This window comes from Myotis myotis, unplaced genomic scaffold, assembly GCF_014108235.1.
Source record: "Myotis myotis isolate mMyoMyo1 unplaced genomic scaffold, mMyoMyo1.p scaffold_m19_p_2, whole genome shotgun sequence".
Lineage (NCBI taxonomy): Eukaryota > Metazoa > Chordata > Mammalia > Chiroptera > Vespertilionidae > Myotis > Myotis myotis.
This window is the reverse complement of record NW_023416324.1, coordinates 26,859,003-26,877,323: the sequence shown is the minus strand read 5'-3', so window position 1 is coordinate 26,877,323 and position 18,321 is coordinate 26,859,003. Positions and strand designations below refer to the sequence as shown.

The following is an 18,321-nucleotide window of genomic DNA, read 5'->3' as shown; positions in this document are numbered from 1 at the left end:
TTATAATCTTCCATTTACAATTTTTTTTCTTAATATCGACTTTTTTATTTTTCAGATAAATTCAGTGTAGGTGCATCTTAGATAAATAAATAATTTTACATAACATGTATACAATAAAAATTAAATGTATTTTTCATCATATACTGTGTTTTTGTCGCTTGAATGAATTTTATTATTTCTTCAAGGTTCTTCACATACGTACACCTTAAGAGATATCAAGTAGGTGTAACATGCTCTCAAAAAATTAGGGTTGGCACGCAAAAGAATTTTGAGTCAGAGATTTTGCTGGTTTTGGCACGCACTCACAAAAAGGTTGCCCACCCCTGTCCTATAAGGACAAGCACCCCTTCCTCACAGTATTCCAAACCACTGTGCTTTTATCACTTTTAAATACTGAGTTTCTGCATAAGATTTGCCTTAAGAAAAAGTCTGAAAACCTTTTTTTTGGGGCAAACCTTTCTAAAACGTCTGAAAATCACTGATTTGGTATCCTTCCTCTGTTTTCACGTATGCTTGCTTTTTATATAAGAAAATATCTGAGGTCAATACAGAGGAAGAATGCTATTAAACATTATTCATGTTTTCTTACTCCAAGTACAGGTTGTTCATAAGCCAAGATTTTAGGACACTATAGAATCTCAAAATGGGGGAACATTCTCCATAATTAGTAACAGAGAAGCGCTCCATCAAAAACGGTGTGTGGCTTATACGTCCACTCTTCCTAGGCCTCTGCCTTCTTCAGGGCATCTCGGGATACTAAGATATGGGACGGTGACCCTTAGATACCGGTACAGTGTCATCCCGCATTGCCAGTTCACTACTGAGGCCACCCATCAAGCAGGATATCAAAGCAGGAGAGAGTAGTTTCTTCTAGGACCAAATGTCATAAGTATGATAAGACTGTTGGAATGCTTTCAGAGACTATTTCATCATGGAACCAAAATTAAGACCTCAAAGGGCCTAGGAACTATTCTTCCCTTCATCCTTTTGCCTTTCTTCCCTTCGCCAAGCTGAGCCCTTTCCCAGGCTGTACTGGCTCCCAAAGCCTCTGAGCGGTACCACGGGCCTTGTCTCAAGTGGGCACAAGGGGAAACATACCCTTCCTCCACGGTGACTGAGTTCATGAGAAGGCAACTGGTGATAGTCACTCTATCTCTTATGACACAAGATGAACCAATGACCGAGTGCTTAATGGATGACTTCTCTCCAATCTGTGTATCTGGCCCAATGAGGCAGTCAACTCCAACCTGCAAAAGGCAAATAATAAAATTCTCTCCATTCATCTTGGCCAAATGCAAATTAGCCCCCCAGATCCCTTGAGCTGGGGCCTAACAGGATATTTTCCAAGGGATACTTCAGCAAGAGAAACCATCATCAGTATTTCTTAGGGTCACAAGTCACGCAATACCTCTGAGACCAACTCAAACTTACACTCTCATGCACTTGGGTGTATAGATATGTTCTCTTGGAGACAGTGCTCAATTCAGGGTAAGAAGAGGGGGAGAGAGGGAAAGCTCCTTTGTCTGAGCCCCAGGACTATAATGGACTTTCCTTAATAGGGTTTGTGTAGTTGGTGTCAGCACCTCTCCAGGCAGATTCTAGCCCAAGGTGAAATTTTGTAACCAAAACCCTGTTGGGATTTCCCTGGGGCTAATGAGGTTCTGGGCTTGAGAGCCCTATCTAGCTTCCCAAGAGCAAGCCTCAATGCACCCAGAGATCATCCCATACCTGCCCTGCACAAGCTAGCACTTACCAAGTGTCTGTTGACAATCTGGGCTGATGAATGAACCAGTGTTTCTTCTGGACAGAGAAGAGGTAGCAATTTGGGCACCTTGAGGAAAGAGATTTAGCCATTAAAGTAATACCAAAAAACACCTGAAAGCACCTTAGGTAGAACCCAATGCCCAGTCAGAGACGTGGGAGTTTCCAGCCACAGCTTCCTGTCTGGATGAGGCAGAGCAGGAGGCTCTTGCATTTTCCCTGGGACAAGGGTTATTTACGCAGCAGCTTCTATGGCCTTATCCTCAGTTTCTGAGCTGAGAGTATCATCCCTGAAAGTAATGCCATGTCCCTCAGCTAGGAGGTGTTGAGATCAACCTTTGACATATCCAGGCAGCACTTAGGGGAGGAGGCCTAAGGAGGGCAAGGAGCATTCTGAGTCCTGACCACAGTCATCCTAGGTTCTTGCTCACTTCCTGACCTCTGTGGCCATGCATGAGGTGAGGATGGGAGCAATGTTACACAAATTTCATAATCAGGACAGATCCTGAGAAAGCACCCATGTTCTTCACCAGTCAAAATAAAATGCTGATGGGAAAGTTACCACCATTCTCTCTCCAGTATGAGAAAACAAAAATGGTTAGGAGAATGGAGATCTCCTCTATTACAACCAAAGCCATTCAGGCCTGTTGGCTGCACAGCCTTTGCTGTCACTTCAGAGGATACTTCTCTAGCCTCATGCTGTCCATGGACCTGCTTTTGACCGGTCTGACAGACTAATGATAGTCTAAAGAAAGAGAACTAAAAATCTTGGAAGCTTTCTAATAGCTCTGACCCTAAATTGGGGCTAACTTTATCCAGGACTGCCCTGAGTAAACATGGAATTAGTTGTGATTTCTCATAAACTCTCTGGCCTGGATTCTTTTAAATCTATAACCAATTTTGGTGGAAGCCAGCTCGGGGTCTGGAGCTGGTGTGGGTTCTCAAGATTCCTGAGCCAGGTTTTCTTTGGACTCAATCCCAATCCCAATTTCCAGCAACTTTAATCACTCTACCTGCCTCTCCATCCCTCCCCAGCTTATACCTGCACTGACAGTTTTCACAAGGTTCTACCAGGAACCATGTCAACAGCTAATCTTTTCATAATCTCATCTCTGTTATTGAATGTCATTCTAATGTAGTTCCCTCAATCATCTATCTTTTCCTATTCTCATTTATTTTTTATTTTTATTATTTCAGAAAGAAAGAGAGAGGAAGAGAAACATCAATCGGCTGCCTCCTGCAGGCCCCGACTGATGACTGAACACGCAACTGGGCATGTGCCCTTGACCGGAATCGAACCCGGGACCCTTCAGTCCCTCGGCTGATGCTCTATCCACTAAGCCAAACCAGCCAGGGCTCCTGTTCTCATTTCAGTCCTTTACTGCTCTGTGTTTCTTTTCATGGTCTCATCTTTCCCTTCTCCAAAAACCTTTCTCCTGTGATTGCTACACGATAAGAGCTCCCCTATACCCTTAGCCTCTTCTCTGTCCCTCTCTGCATCCCTTAACTAAACTAAAACCTGGCTTGTCTTTCATGGCACTGCTTCCCCTTCAAAAGAAGTTACTCATTCTCTATATCTCATAAACCTCAGGGTTAAAAAAAGGGGTTAACAAGACTCCTCACCTTCTAATGCTGTTTCCAGGCATTTCTCTCATAGACGTTCCATCCTTGAGGTGTTGCCATCTGGCTACTCTATACTCTGTTCCTTCACTTTCTTAGGAAAGCCTCCTCTGTGTGCCTGTGTTTATGTCACCACAGGACTTATTATGCAGTACTTACCTGCTTGTTCATGAAGTACTGTACATATACCCCTGCTGAGCAGAATAGGGGAAAGCTGCTGAACCCAGAGCCATAGATTAGCCTTCCTGGAGATCTTAGCCTCTTTTTAGAGTCACAGAGGCTCTGCCTCTATGGACCAGGCCCTCTGCTGCCACTTTTGCTGTACCTGGAAACTCCAATGGTCTCGCCTGATAGTCCAGGTCTTTCTCAACCTGGAGTGAAAGGGATTCTGAACAAGTCATGGTCTATCTAATGAATAAATTAAGACAAAAGACTCAGTTTGTTTCTAGGGAAGGAGCTCCCATGACTTCTCTTCTAGACCCATCCTCTCACCTGTCTGTTTGCTTCTATGTAGAGTCCCAGGGTGCTCAATCGAAGGCAGAGCCCCTCTTTCATGATGTGGACATAGCAGCGCACCCGTGATCTGGACAAGTCTTCCCACTTGTCTCCTCGACAGGCATTCCAGCAGCCATCATAAGGGGCAAAGGTCAGTGCATTGGTTTCTTTTATAAAACTGTAAATATCTTCAGAACAAACATCCAAACCAAGCAAATGAATGAGAGAGGTGACAGAGGGGATAAAGATTCAGTAAGTTTTGAAACAGGGCAAAGTTCACACCTCTCCCCGTGGAACCCACTCATGCAGCATGGACCCTGGGAAAATCCCACTAGAGCTTGAAAGACTAAGTAAAATTAAAAGAGGCAATGTGCTTTCTTGTATGTTTGAAATATTGTAAGAAACAAAAATACTTTAAAAGAGGTCCTAAAGCAAATTTGACCAATAACCAAGCGCTACTAAGGGGAAAAAAAAATAGGTGACTCCTGTAAATCATGAAGTAACACAAGCAAGTGTCCAGGTTTTAGTGACCCGCCATATTGTGGGGCTAGCCTCTATTACATATCTGGAAGTTGTACCAGGACAGAAATAGCACAAAACTTAGATCCAAAGTAGCTGGGCTCCAGTTTTTCAACTCTTACAATAATCATTTGGGATCATTTATGATACAAAAACTGGGGTTTAGTAGACTGAGCACACCAAAAGCAATCTAAATCCATCTACGTATCACAACTGAGACAAATTGGGGAGTATGTAGTCTAAGGTCAAATAAAATGTACTGGTTTAAAAAACAAAAGAAGACTGAGTAACCTCCTTCAGGTCACAGAGCTAATAATTCATTTGATAAGTATATATTTTTAGGCAGGGATATGAGAGCAAACAAGACAGACCTCGCCCTTGCACCCTGGAAAGGAGACCTCTGGTTGGACTGTAATTGTACACCTTTCTTCCCTTGACAGAGAGGCTGAGTTTAGTCAGGAGTGGGGCTGCCCAGAGCCTAGAAAACAGGGGAACTGAGAAGTGGTGGGAAGAGTTTAAAGTTAAAATGGTCTAGTGAGGATCTAGAGAATGGTCTAGAGCAGGGGTGGGCAAACTTTTTGACTCGAGGGCCACAATGGGTTCTTAAACTGGACCGGAGGGCCGGAACAAAAGCATGGATGGAGTGTTTGTGTGAACTAATATAAATTCAAAGTAAACATCATTACATAAAAGGGTACGGTTTTTTGTTTTTTAGTTTTTTTTTTTTTTTTTAATTTTTTTTTTTTTAATATATTTTATTGATTTTTTACAGAGAGGAAGGGAGAGAGATAGAGAGTTAGAAACATCGATGAGAGAGAAACATCGATCAGCTGCCTCCTGCACATCTCCTACTGGGGATATGCCCGCAACCCAGGTACATGCCCTCGACCGGAATCGAACCTGGGACCTTTCAGTCCGCAGGCCGACGCTCTATCCACTGAGCCAAACCGGTTTCGGCTGTTTTTTAGTTTTATTCATTTCAAACAGGCCGGATCCGGCCCGCGGGCCGTAGTTTGCCCACGGCTGGTCTAAAGAATGAACCTGAGACATGATTAGCTTGTCCCTGAAGAGCACAGTGACAGGATCTGCTTAAGCAAGTTTACCCAGAGCTCAGAGAGTGGCGACAGCTAGCCTGTCTTGCTGGGTGACTAGACAAAAATCAGTAAGCTGCCCAGCCACTCTTTCCAAAGGTGCTACTACCCCAACCTTATTGCACCAACCCAAGTACTGACCTAAGGGCTTCAGCTCCTTTTTCTTTAGATCCTCCTCTTTTTCCTCTTGTCCTTGTTGTGAGGAAGCTGAGGAAAACTGTTTTCTTACTAGGTATGGAATCAGTTCACTCCGGACGGACGTGATTGACCTAGGAAGAAAGAGTGGTCAAATATGAGGAATCTGACTGTTTAAATCATAGAGATTAAAAGCTGTGCATCGAAGGAAAAGCTAAATTCCTTCCTGTCAGGCCACCTTGGGACTGACAGAGATAAAAAGTGGCATGAGGAGCAGTGGACCTAAGTTCTCTATCAGCTTTAGGTAGTATACTGAATCTGGGACTCCCTTCGCGTAATCTATGCAGAAAAGAGTCTTTCACGAAGCCCCATCTACATGGCATGTGTGCACATGCATGTGCGTAGGAGTGTGTGTATTTTAACATGGTGCCTTGACTATTAACCGACAATTATGCGGGAGAAGGTAGAATGCTCTGATCTTTTGAAAAAAGTTGCTTAAAAAACTTTCTCCATAAAGGCCTTGCTTATCTTCTGTTAGATTAATCCTAAGTATCGTATATTTTTGTTGGTATTATAAATGGTATATTTTATTAATTTTTTATTTAAAAAAATCTTTATTGTAAAAAAAAAATGTTTTTTTAAAAATATATTTTATTGATTTTTACAGAGAGGAAGGGAGAGGGATAGAGAGTTAGAAACATCGATGAGAGAGAAACATTGATCAGCTGCCTCCTGCACATCTCCTACTGGGGATATGCCCGCAACCAAGGTACATGCCCTTGACCGGAATCGAACTTGGGACCTTTCAGTCCACAGGCCGACGCTCTATCCACTGAGCCAAACCGGTTTCGGCTTTTTTTCGTTTTCAAAAAAAAAAAAAAAAAATTTCTTTATTGATTTCAGAGAGGAAGGGAGAAGGAGAGAGAGATAGAAACATCAATGATGAGAGAGAAGCATTGATTGGTTGCCTCCTGCACACCCCACACTGGGGATCAAGCCTGCAACCCAGGCATGTGCCCTTGGCTGGAATTGAACCTGGGACCCTTCAGTCCGCAGGCCGATGATCTATCCACGGAGCCAAGGCGGCTAGGGCTCTTTATTGTTGAATGTATTACAGATGTCCTGCTTTTTCCCCCACTGACCCTTTCTAGCCTCCCCATTTCCCCCAGGCCTTCATCACCCTATTGTCTGTGTCCATGGGTTATGCATATCTGTATACAAGTTCTTTGGTTGATCTCTTCCATCCACCACCCTGCCTTCCCTCTGAGATTCGACAGTCCGTTCCACGCTTCTGTGTCTCTGGATCTATTTTGTTCATCAGTTTCTTTTAAACAATTATTTTCTTCTTGTTACTGGTTTACAGAAATTCAACTTCTTCTCTATTTTGATCTGATAGCCAATTGCCTTGCTAAAAAATCTTATTAATTCTAATAATTTATCTGTAGGTTCTGACAATCATACCAACTATGAAAAAAACAATTTTTTTCTTCCTTTCTAATCACTATATATTTTATTTTCCCTATTTTACCATATTGGCTGAGTAAAAGCACTGATAGCAGTCATCCTTATTCGTTTTTTATTTTAAAAAGAATTCTTCTAATATTTTATCACTTAGATTGATGATTGTTACAGTTATATTTTTCATCATCAAAGCTATCATTTATTGGTTGTCTTCTATGTGTAGATATTGGTCTTCATGCTTTATAGCTAATAGTTGGCACATGTTATAGGCTTTTTAAAAATATCCCTTTTATCAGATTAAGGAAGTTCTCTTTTATTCCTAAATTTGTTAGGAGTTTTAATCAATGAATGGGTATTGAATTTTATTTAAAAAATTTTTTTGCATCTATGGAGCTCATCATATTTTTTATCTTTTAATCTGTTTGGGGATGACTCCTCCCCCCGCCCCCCAATAATAACAGCTGCGTTATTCAAAGACTGTATACAAGATTTCTGCTCTATCCTTCCTGTCAGTAGAGAGACTATGGGAGATTCTTTTATTCTTTATGCAAATTATTGAATTCTACAAATTTAGGCCATTCTTAAGTTTCTTGTCTCTCTCACTTTTTATTAGCTTCTATGAAACTGCTCTCCTGGTTTGATTCAGATTTTATAAATTTAAAATCTATTTAAATACTAGTAAGTACTTCCCATGCAAATTTCATTCTTCTGAGTCAGGATAGTAAGAAGCTAGGAAAATTCCTGGCAAGTGGAATGGGAAAACTGAAACAAGAGAATTAAATAAGTTGTTCAAACAATTTGAACAACTTATAGCCAGATAGTGAATCATAAGACCTTATCTTCCCGAACCAAGGATACTTGAGAGCAAATGGTTTATACCTCTTCTCCTTAACCAGGGAATACATAACTGAAATCACCCTGGTCAGGGAGATAGAGAACAGAGACCCGATTAATGCCATTTGTGCCAGCCAAACTCAAGGACAGATGAAATCAGGGGAACAAATAACAAAAATCCCATTAAAGTCAGACAGACCCAAGATAAAAGTAAAATAGCAAAGCAGACCAAAGAATAATACCAAACTCCCCTAAACTCTATTTTGATGCATCAGATATTAAAAAGGTACCTGAAAAACTAGTGAATATTCTACTGAAACCCCATCCCCTAAAATTCTTGCCCCAGAAGAAAGATAAAAACCCTCAAGACAAAGACCCAGTGTGGGCTCTCTTTAGAGTATGCCCATGACTCTTCTTGGGCATGAACTTTTTATTTCCTCCTAAACTTTAAGGGTCCCCACAAGACTTGCAACCAGGGAAGCAGTGGGTAGTGGCAGCTCATCCTGGGCTAACCCATAATACTGTCTCCAAGGCCCTCCTTTTCTCTGACTTCCCTGTGAGCTAACAGCAGCCCCACCTTGGCTCACTTCTTTCCTATAACGTTTCTAGGGAGCCACAGCAGAACACTGCCTAGACCAGGGGTGGGCAACCCCTGGCATGCGTGTTTTGCTGGCACGCGAAACCCTCTCTTCTAATCTTCCATTTATAATTTTTTTCTTAATATCGACTTTTTATATTTTTCAGATAAATTTAGTGTAGGTGCATCTTAGATAAATAAATAATTGTACATAACATGTATACATTAAAAAATAAATGTATTTTTCATCATCATATACTGTGTTTTTGTCGCTCAAATGAATTTTATTATTTCTTCAAGGTTCTTCACATACGTACACCTTAAGAGATATCAAGTAGGCGTAATATGTTCTCAAAAAATTAGGGTTGGCACGCAAAAGAATTTTGAGTCAGAGATTTTGCTGGTTTTGGCATGCACTCACAAAAAGGTTGCCCACCCCTGGCCTAGACTCTCTTCTGTTGCTTCTTCTACCCCAAGTCCTTCCTTTGTTTCACTGTCCCCAGCTTTAATAAACACACTCTCAAAGTCACCTGACTTGTATTGTGAAATCTTTCCTGTACGAAGTCAAGAACCCATGCACTACAGGCCAGCCTGAGGCAGACCCACTCTGGGCTGGTCCCGTCCAGTAACACTTCCATCTACTTAAGAGTGGGCTCCCGGAGAAAGATAAATATCACATGATCTCACTCATATGTGGGATATAATGAACAACATAAACTGATGAACAAAAATAGATCCAGAGACTAAGAAACACTGAACAGACAGTCCAACCTCTGAGAGAAGGTAGGGGAGGGGGGTAAGAGGTCAACCAAAGGACTTGTATGCATGCATATTAGCATAACCGATGGACACACACTGGGGCGGTGGGGGCTTGTCCTGGGGGAAGGAGTGGCAGGTTGGGGGGCAATCGGGGAAAAAGGCAACATATGTAATATCTTAAACAATAAAAAAAAAAGAGTGGACTCCCTCATATTAAATGTACTTATTTACCAATGGCTATCAAAGAATTTCTACAACAAAGTTAACTTCAGTTTACTTTTATATAATCACATTCTGTAATTACTTACAGAAATTAAGATCAAAGATCAATGTATAAAAGAACTTCCAGAAGCAAAAAAATTCCAGCAGTATTTTTACATTGCATTACATTACAAGTAGTAGGTTACTTTGGCTAAGAGCTTTGGAACTCTCCTTCATTTGGCCTTTTTGGGTCTCAGGAAGCATGGTGCTTCCTGATGGGTTATTGAGACAGGAATCTGTAACAGGGATGAAGGGACCTGATCCTTAGTACAGTGAGTACATGTTTGATTTTTACCGAGTAAAGGAAATGAAACCACAGAGGGATGAAAGATTTGCACATAATTTTTAATTTTCTCTCTCACACTGTGACCTTGTTAGAACTTTAAATCATGAATTAATTTATTTAGCATTTAACAAGCATCTATTAATATGCCAGTAACCGTGCTAGGCCTTTGAAATATATAGTTTCTGACTTAAAATAAGTCGTAATCCAGTGGAGAAGGGTAGAAGGAGTTGAGGCTGATTAGGTAATAAGGGAGGCAGACCATGGAAGCTTTTTGTGGTAGTTTTTAAGCAGGAAAATGACATGATCAGTTTTATTTCTTAGTAAGATAATTCTGGCAGCAGTGGAAATAGGCCTGGAATAAGGAGACTAAAGGCAGGGAGACCAGTAACAAGACTCTGAAAACAGCTCTATAAACATGATTGCTGCTCTACTAGTATACTCCCTCCACCCCCAATTCCCATTCAAAGAAGCTCTTCAGGCTGACACAGGACCACACAGATGGAGTATAGGTAGGAAGGCAAGACAGAGCAGAGGCTGAGGAGGGTAAGTAAAGTTATGAACCCTGAAGCTACACAGTTCATAGTTTTTGTCATTTTGTAAAGGATCAAGTCAAACATCTTTGAAAAATTCTGTGTAAGCTGGAAGCTCCTGTATTGAATTTCAATGTGATTTTTCTTCTGATCCTTTGATGGAGATTAAAAATTTCCATATGAATACAAAGAATGAAACAACATTTGCTTTTGGCTCTTTTCCTCCCCTTTAATGCATCAAACCAGTGTGGATAGCAAATGTTCCTTGGCCCCCTCTGGTAGAAAACAAGTCAGTTCCCTTTGAAGAAATAACAAAGCATGGACAGCTGGGGGATTTCAGAGCCATGACATTTACATTATGGACCAAACAAAACTGTCACTGCAAGAGGCAAGCAAACAAGCCTTGGCACACAGCCCCTTTAGGCAGAGCCCTTTAAGGAGATCAGCCAGTGATATGAGGAGAGGACGTGAAGCAGTCCTGCCAGTTCCCACCTGCCTCTGCTGGTACTGAACATCAGGTCAATTCCCTTAATGCAGTTGGCTTAGCAGCATAATGGAGGCCAAAAGTACTCTTCCTGTTTCCTACTCAAAGTAGAGACAGCTCAAAGCTGTGCTAAGAAGTGGGACAGGCCACTGTGAACAATCATCGTGAACATCCTGACCTTGGGGCCGAAGACTGGCAGCTGGGTCCACTCACTGCCCTGAACTCAGGCAACCTCACTCTCTCCCTTTCCTCTTGTACACAACCTTCCCAGAAACACCCACCTCATGAAATTATAAGCCCCTAAGAAATAAGAAATCACAAAGAACAACAGACTTGACTACTAGCAGTAAATAAACAACTCGACCAAATTAAAAAGAAAAAATAATTGCTACCAATAGAACAAAGGATTAATAGCCTAAATAGATATAAAAGTTCAAGAAACATAAAAAATTTTTTTAAAGAAATAAAAATTAAAACAAGTTGCAATTTCTAACCCCCAATCAAATTAGCAGATTTAAAATAATTCTCATTACTACTAAGGGTGCTTTCAGATGATAGTTACTCTCAGACAAAGGGAGTCAGAGTATAAACTGGTAAAATCTTTTCTGAAAAGCAATTGGAATACATTAGCAAAGAGTAGAGAGAATAGTTTTGTTTTTTTTAACTTAGTCAACTGCAGAAATCCTCATCTCTTTTTTCATTGCTGATGTACCAAATTATTTCTGCTGTTTGAACTGTTAGTACATTTCCTTTCCTTCCATTCACCAAACATACAGGGGTGAGCAAAAGTAGATTTACAGTTGCTCATCTGGAAAATAATACATAAATAATAAAATAATAAACTGTGTTTCGTGTATGCATAACTGTTAACCTACTTTTGTCCACCCCTGTATACCGAATGCCTTACAAATCCAGGTAGGTATCTAATTTCAAAGAATTTTGGTGGAAGAATTAACATGCCAACAACTAAAAAAGGCACAGGGCAGAATATGCTAACTTTTATAGGTGAAAAATAACAAAGGATGGCTAAAGCAGTCTTTTCTTGACGTTGCATCTCCTAGATTTACTTTTTCCTTTCCATCCCTAAATAAGTCATCACTCCATAGCTAGATAATTATAAATGACCCCTATTTCCCTTGGAGGATTCTCTTTCCTACCCAGAATCATGTATGTTCTCCTGCCAGGTTACATCATTGCTCATTCCATATGGGACTATTCTGTTTAAAGATCTATAACTCCCTGCTTAGCTTTCAAGGTCTTTTACATGCTGCTCCCACCAACCTATTCAATCCTATCTCCCACAACTTTCAGACAAGACCTCCACTATATCAGCCAGGAATAAAGAATCTCCCTCGAGTACCATTCTAATTTGTCCTGCTATGTCTTTACGTTTTCCCTAATATATTGAAATCTGTCAATTTTCAATATAACGATTTTATTCCCAACAACTCTGAGAAGTGAAGGGTAGATGGGGGGAAGAAAGAGATGAGGGTATCTTTAGCAGATCTTGAAATGGGGAGGCAGTTTGAGTTGAGGCTCTGAATCACTCTCTATTTCAGCAGGTTCTGAGAAAGTCCTATTTGGCAGGGTTTCTGACTAGAAGCCCCAAACCCACCAAATTCAGGCTCGTCCTTAAGGGACATATCACTGTACAATACTTGTCAGGTATGGGAACAGCTACTTTTGGTGGCCAAAAGAGCTACAAAGGAGATATTGTTATCCTGGTATCCAGACACCAAAAGCTATAATCCCATTTGGTAGTATTAAGGAAGCAATGTGTTTTGTTTTTTTTTTGGGGGGGGGGTTATAATGGTATAGGTCTTTGTTTAAAACAGAAAAATATTATTTATGTTTTAGAGATACATACTGAAATATTTACAGATAATTCAACTGAAATAATTACAGATGAAGTTATATCATAATGACTTGCTTTAAAATAATCTGGTGTGATGCTGTATGATGGGTATAAAACAAGATTGGCCATGAACTGGTAATTATTGAAGCGGTGTGATGGATCTATGGGAGTTCATCACATTACTTTCTCTGCTTTGGTATGAGATGGGTGGAGCTGGATTTTCAAGGGAGAGGAGCTGCTCCTCTTCTTACCCATATGCTTATTACATCTTTTCCCACCTGTTCCCCTGAGGACTCTAGTTGTATTTCCTATCAAAAGTCCTGAGACCAATAGCAAAAGGAGGTTTTCCCTCTGGAAACCCAAGTCCTGTGATCTGGCAGACACAGTCTCTGGGAATTGTTAAAGCCCGCAGTTCTGTTCTCAAAGCAAAATCAGAAAAGTACAAAAATTTGTTTCTCTGCATTCATGAAAGTTCACTCAGTGAGGTAGACTTCTTTTCCAACATTGGAGAGAAACTTGCTCTTCTTTTTTCCTTCCTCTCAGAGAATTCTCTGGCCCTTTGCCAAGAGGGCCCATCTATGGGATAATTGCCTAGGGAAAGGACATCTACTTAGAGACAAATAGCACTAGAGTTGGGGAGCTCACCCTTACAGAAGGAAGCAAGAACAGCTTAGAGCTGTGCAGAAAGAGGCATCATAGGTTACTATTAATTTTATAAAAATATTTTTCAGGTTTATTATAACATAGATCCCAAAAATACAAGTGGGGGACTCTGTGGTACAGACAAAATAACAGGATGCTGATAACATGATTTCATTTCTTGAACAAAGGTGAAAATAAATTATAATTTATAAAAACTGGTTACCTAACATTATCAAGGTTTAAAACTGTTAACTAAGTCAGATAGTAGCTTTAGCACTGTGGACCTGACTCTACCCGCCCTCTTTCTTACTCATTTTCCATTAGGAAGTCCACAACGTATTTTTTCATGCAGTAGAGATGGGCGTCCACAAGGCCTGTGTGGAAACGTATTCTAGGGTGCCTGCAAAAAGAAAAGAGAGAAGGGGCTCACAATCAGGTAACATGGGTTCTATCATATTATTAGGTAGTAGGCATTAGAAAAAAAAATTATTTTTCATTTTCTTTTAAAAAATATTTTAAATATATTTTTATTGATTTCAGAGAGGAAGGGAGAGGGAAAGAGAGATAGAAACATTAATGATGAGAGACAATCATTGATTGGCTGCCTTCTGCATGGCCCCCTACTGGGGATCGAGCCCACAACCTGGGCATGTGCACTAACCAGGAATTGAATCATGACCTGGTTCATAAGTCGATGCTTAACCATTGAGGCACACCAGCTGGGCGGCATCAGAAAAATTTAAGAGCTATGTTGCCTATACCCCATCCTGGGGAGATCAAGATGGTGGATACTAGCTCTGATCCAAACACAGAACAGGTCTTTTCTTTAAAGAAACCCTATTTCACATCTTATGAGGCTTTTAGGCTTCTAAAGACATTAAACCAAAATCAATAAGCCATCAAATCACTGGCAAGCCACCTTCTATTCTATTGCTCCTACACACAAATCTTGTCACTAACCTTTTCCTGCTTCTGCTTCAACTGCCCCACTTCCTGCAGGCCATACTTTACTCCAGGATTTGGCTTGTGTTACTCCATTTTCACAGACGCTGAAGTAAAATTCTACGAATACTCTCTAACTCCCACTCTTACTTATTTATTCATCAGGACTTTCCCCAGTTGTACTTCCTCCAGGAAACCTTCACCCAAGTTTGTGCTCTCACACTTATGCCCACATATATCAGACAACTTATCATACACTAAGATAATTGCCTATTTATTTGTCTCTCCCAGTGGTCGGCAAACTGCGGCTCGCGAGGCACATGCGGCTCTTTGGCCCCTTGAGTGTGGCTCTTCCACAAAATACCGACTTCTGCGCATGGGCCACGAAGTTTCAATCGCACTGTATGTGCGTGCCCGCACGTGGTATTTTGTGGAAGAGCCACACTCAAGGGGCCAAAGAGCAGCATGTGGCTCGCGAGCCACAGTTTGCCGACCACTGCACTAGACTGAAAATTCCCTGAGAACAGATTTATCTTTGTAGATTGAGCTCTTAGCATTGTATTTCACACATAGTAAATGTTAATAAATAGTTATTGAATAAACAAACAAATGAATAAATTAGGTCAACTTAAGGCATCTGCCTGATTGCTGTCTATTTTAGTTTGAGATTTTGGTTTCAGTCTCAAGAAATGTCATGCTTGCCCTGACCAGTGTGTCACCCCATGGACTTAGAGGTTGTGGTTCAATTCCCAGTCACGGCATATGCCTGGATTTTGGGTTCGAGCTCCGGTGGGAGCTCATATGGCATGTTCAATGGGTACCCGAGGCAACCCATCGATGTTTCACTTTCTCTCTCTCTCCCTCTTTTCTCTCTAAAATCAATGAAAGCATGTCCTTAGGCGAGGGTAATAAAAAGAAAGAAATCTCATGTTTGTAATTTCCAAGGTCATTTTATTTAATAAAAACAGGCAGTTGGGAGGAAGGAGAAAAGGGTGGAAAATAAGGATTCCAATCATAGCTGCCTGGTTGTCATTTTTCTTCTACTCTGTTACTTTGCTTTGACTGGCTTATAGCTTTAAGGAAAATTATTCTCATGGGATCGAGATACCCTAGAAGTAATTTATCAAATAAATTAAGGTGCACTACCCTGGGCTTCCATTATTTTTGGAGAAAGGCAAACAAAATTCTTTGAAAAGAGCAACAGAGGAGTCAAGACTTATTATCCCATACCTATAACACATACATTCCACACACAAGCCAATTAATATATACAATGACAATGAAGAAGAAAGGAGAAGCTACTTCTTAATCCTAACTTTCTGAGATTCTTGATTTCTAAGAAATTCCTCAGGATGAATGTGGTTACCAGGGTTTTCCCTGAACTCCACACTGATAATTCTCTTCCTTGGTCTAACCAATTTGGAAAGTTGCACTCTCCTGTTCAGTCTCTTGGTTTACAAATTCCCTGAATCATTCAACACACTCTACCTATACTTACTGAATCCTCACAACTACCTCATGAAGTAGATATGTTACTCTCATTTTTATAGCAGAGGTCAACTGCTATAAAACAGCCAGGAAAGGAATAAATTAAAATTTGGAATAACCATCTTGTAAACTGTTATCAATTCCTAGCATATATGGCACAAGCATTCATATAGCATGTTATAGCTTATAAATATTTCTTCCAACTTTTTTTTTTTTTTAAATATATTTTATTGATTTTTTTACAGAGAGGAAGGGAGAGAGATAGAGAGCTAGAAACATCGATGAGCGAGAAACATCGACCAGCTGCCTCCCGCACATCTCCCACCGGGGATGCGCTCGCAATCCAGGTACATGCCCCCGACCGGAATCGAACCTGGGACCCTTCAGTCCGCAGGTCGATGCTCTAGCCACTGAGCCAAACCGGCCTCGGCTTCTTCCAACTTTTTACTCTCACCCCATAAAATAGGTTAAAAAAATTCTCCCATTTTAAAGAAAAAAAATGTCCCCAAAATTTAGAATACTCAAGGCTAGAGAATTAGGTACAAATATGAAAGACAATGAAGAAATAGAGATGGGCAATTCAGATATATTTTTTTCCTTTCATATTAAATTTGTAGTGAATGTAAATCTTGGAACTGGGAAACTAATTGCATTTAAGTTGCCAAAGAGGTGGGTTTCTTATTTCACTCTATTATTTTTGAATTACATCAGAAATAAGGATTGATATTTTAAAATAAAATAAACAAAACCTAAAAGCCTCAAAGAGTGTCAGTAATACCTGGGTAACTGGCAGACAGTTCTGAGCCAGAGAGGCTTTGGATTTGTATAACATAAAGTAAGAAATTAGTAAATAGCCCTGGCTGGTTTGGCTCAGTGGATAGAGTGTCAGCCTGCTGACTGAAGGGTCCCAGGTTTGATTCCGGTCAGCGGCACATGTCCAAGTTGTGGGCTCAATCCCTGGTGGGGAGCATGCAGGAGGCAGCTGATCATTGATTCTCTCTCATCATTAATGTTTCTCTCTCTCCTTCTTCCTTTCTCTCTGAAATCAATAAAAAATATTTTAAAAAAAGAAATTGGTAAATAGAAATAAGATAATTAGAAATGCTTGAAATTTTATGTTTGTAATTTAAAACATAATTTTCCAAGCACAAGAAAAGTCCATTACAATAAAAAATAAAATATGTGAAAAATTTGTGGGAATCCATTCAATGATAAAATAACAATAAAAGTTCAGAGATGTGGTATAAAAATTTAAACTTTAAAGTCTATAAGATCATTTGTGAAACTCCCACGTATTTTTTTCTTCTCTTCAATTAACATAAAAATAATTTTTTTTGTTTTGTTAATTCTAACCCGAGGGTATTTTTTCCATTGATTTTCAGAGAGACTGGAAGGGAGAGGGAGAGAGAGAATTCTTTATCAACCTGCCTTCAAGTTTCCTCATACATTCTTGGGAAGCAGGAAAGCAGATATTAAGAAATGCTCCTAGCTCCTTGGCAGGGTCACTGGTACCAGCTGCTACAGGAGCTGGAGGGATGGAGGGCAAGCTGCCCATGGTGCTCCCCCATGGAGGAGACAGCACACAAGGCTGCAACCCTCATGCTCGCACCTTCCACTGGACAGTGATGAAGGCTGTAGCTGTGCCAGTGAGCACAGGAGAAAGTGGCCTGTTCGAGGGTGTGAGCAGAGGTGACAGGAGCAGAATAGCAGAGGGTATAGAGACTACATCATCTTGCCTCCAGCACAACCATTTCTGTCCTGTGATCAATGTGAGTCGCAGGAACTTCTTAAGTAACAAACAAAATGAGCCAGGGGCATGGAGTATATGACCTTATATTGGTCTAGGATTGGCTATGAGCTCCAGCATTATCACTGAAGGAGGTTTCATTTTGGAACAAACATAAAGGTCTTCTGTGACTTGTCAGGAAAGGCTCCATGAAAGCAGGTCAGTAACGCATAAGAACCAGAAGCAACAATTCCAATGAGGACAAAAACCTCCCAAGATAACTTAGCCATCTTGAAAGGTTCAATGCAACAATACAAACAACCTTCCTCAGACAGTCACCTTCTACTTTATTTGGCAATCTGAAACCTATTCCAATAAAAAAAACATCTCCCCCCCGCCCCCCAGAGTCAGAGCTAATTCCCTACTACCTAATCATTATAATTTAAAAGAAATTAAAGACCAAAGTGTGCTTGAAATAATCAAGGTTGCTCAGAAGTAGAGGAAAGAAAATGACCCATGAAGCATGACTACTTACTAGCTATCTACAATTCTAATGAGGCAGATTTTGGGGCAAGTACCCGTTGCCTAAGTACCTGGTAGCTGTTTTATAAAAAAGTACTTGCCATACCACCCCAAATGCCTGCTCTTGATGGCAGGGTAAGGGGCAGGAACACAGGCTGCTGATCATTAGGAGTGCATATGGAGCTACCAAACCAAAGGTCTGCCTATGCAGCAGCGTGGGCTCTGGCACCATCGGTGCTCAGGCCCTCTCCTAGAAAGGCAGTGTTGAAGTGAGAGCCCTGGACTCAAAGCAGCAGACAGTAAAAGTGCTTCTCTTCATTGTACTGACAGAAA

At 40.7% G+C, this 18,321-nt stretch overlaps 1 protein-coding gene across 3 annotated transcripts in view; it reads right to left on the bottom strand.

The window, feature by feature from the left end:
• Positions 1 to 18,321, bottom strand: part of EIF2B3 (eukaryotic translation initiation factor 2B subunit gamma) — a 96,086-nt gene that overhangs the window by 18,152 nt on the left and 59,613 nt on the right. For all 3 annotated transcript variants that reach the window (XR_004974125.1, XM_036350542.1, XM_036350543.1), the window contains exons 6-10: positions 13,621 to 13,710; positions 5,628 to 5,755; positions 3,874 to 4,064; positions 1,754 to 1,831; positions 1,099 to 1,247 (exon numbers count right to left, since the gene is read on the bottom strand). Coding sequence is in view for 2 of the 3 variants with exons in the window: in XM_036350542.1 (XP_036206435.1) it covers positions 1,099 to 1,247; positions 1,754 to 1,831; positions 3,874 to 4,064; positions 5,628 to 5,755; positions 13,621 to 13,710 (636 nt within the window). In the remaining variant the exon portion in view is untranslated. The remainder of the gene's footprint in view (positions 1 to 1,098; positions 1,248 to 1,753; positions 1,832 to 3,873; positions 4,065 to 5,627; positions 5,756 to 13,620; positions 13,711 to 18,321) is intronic.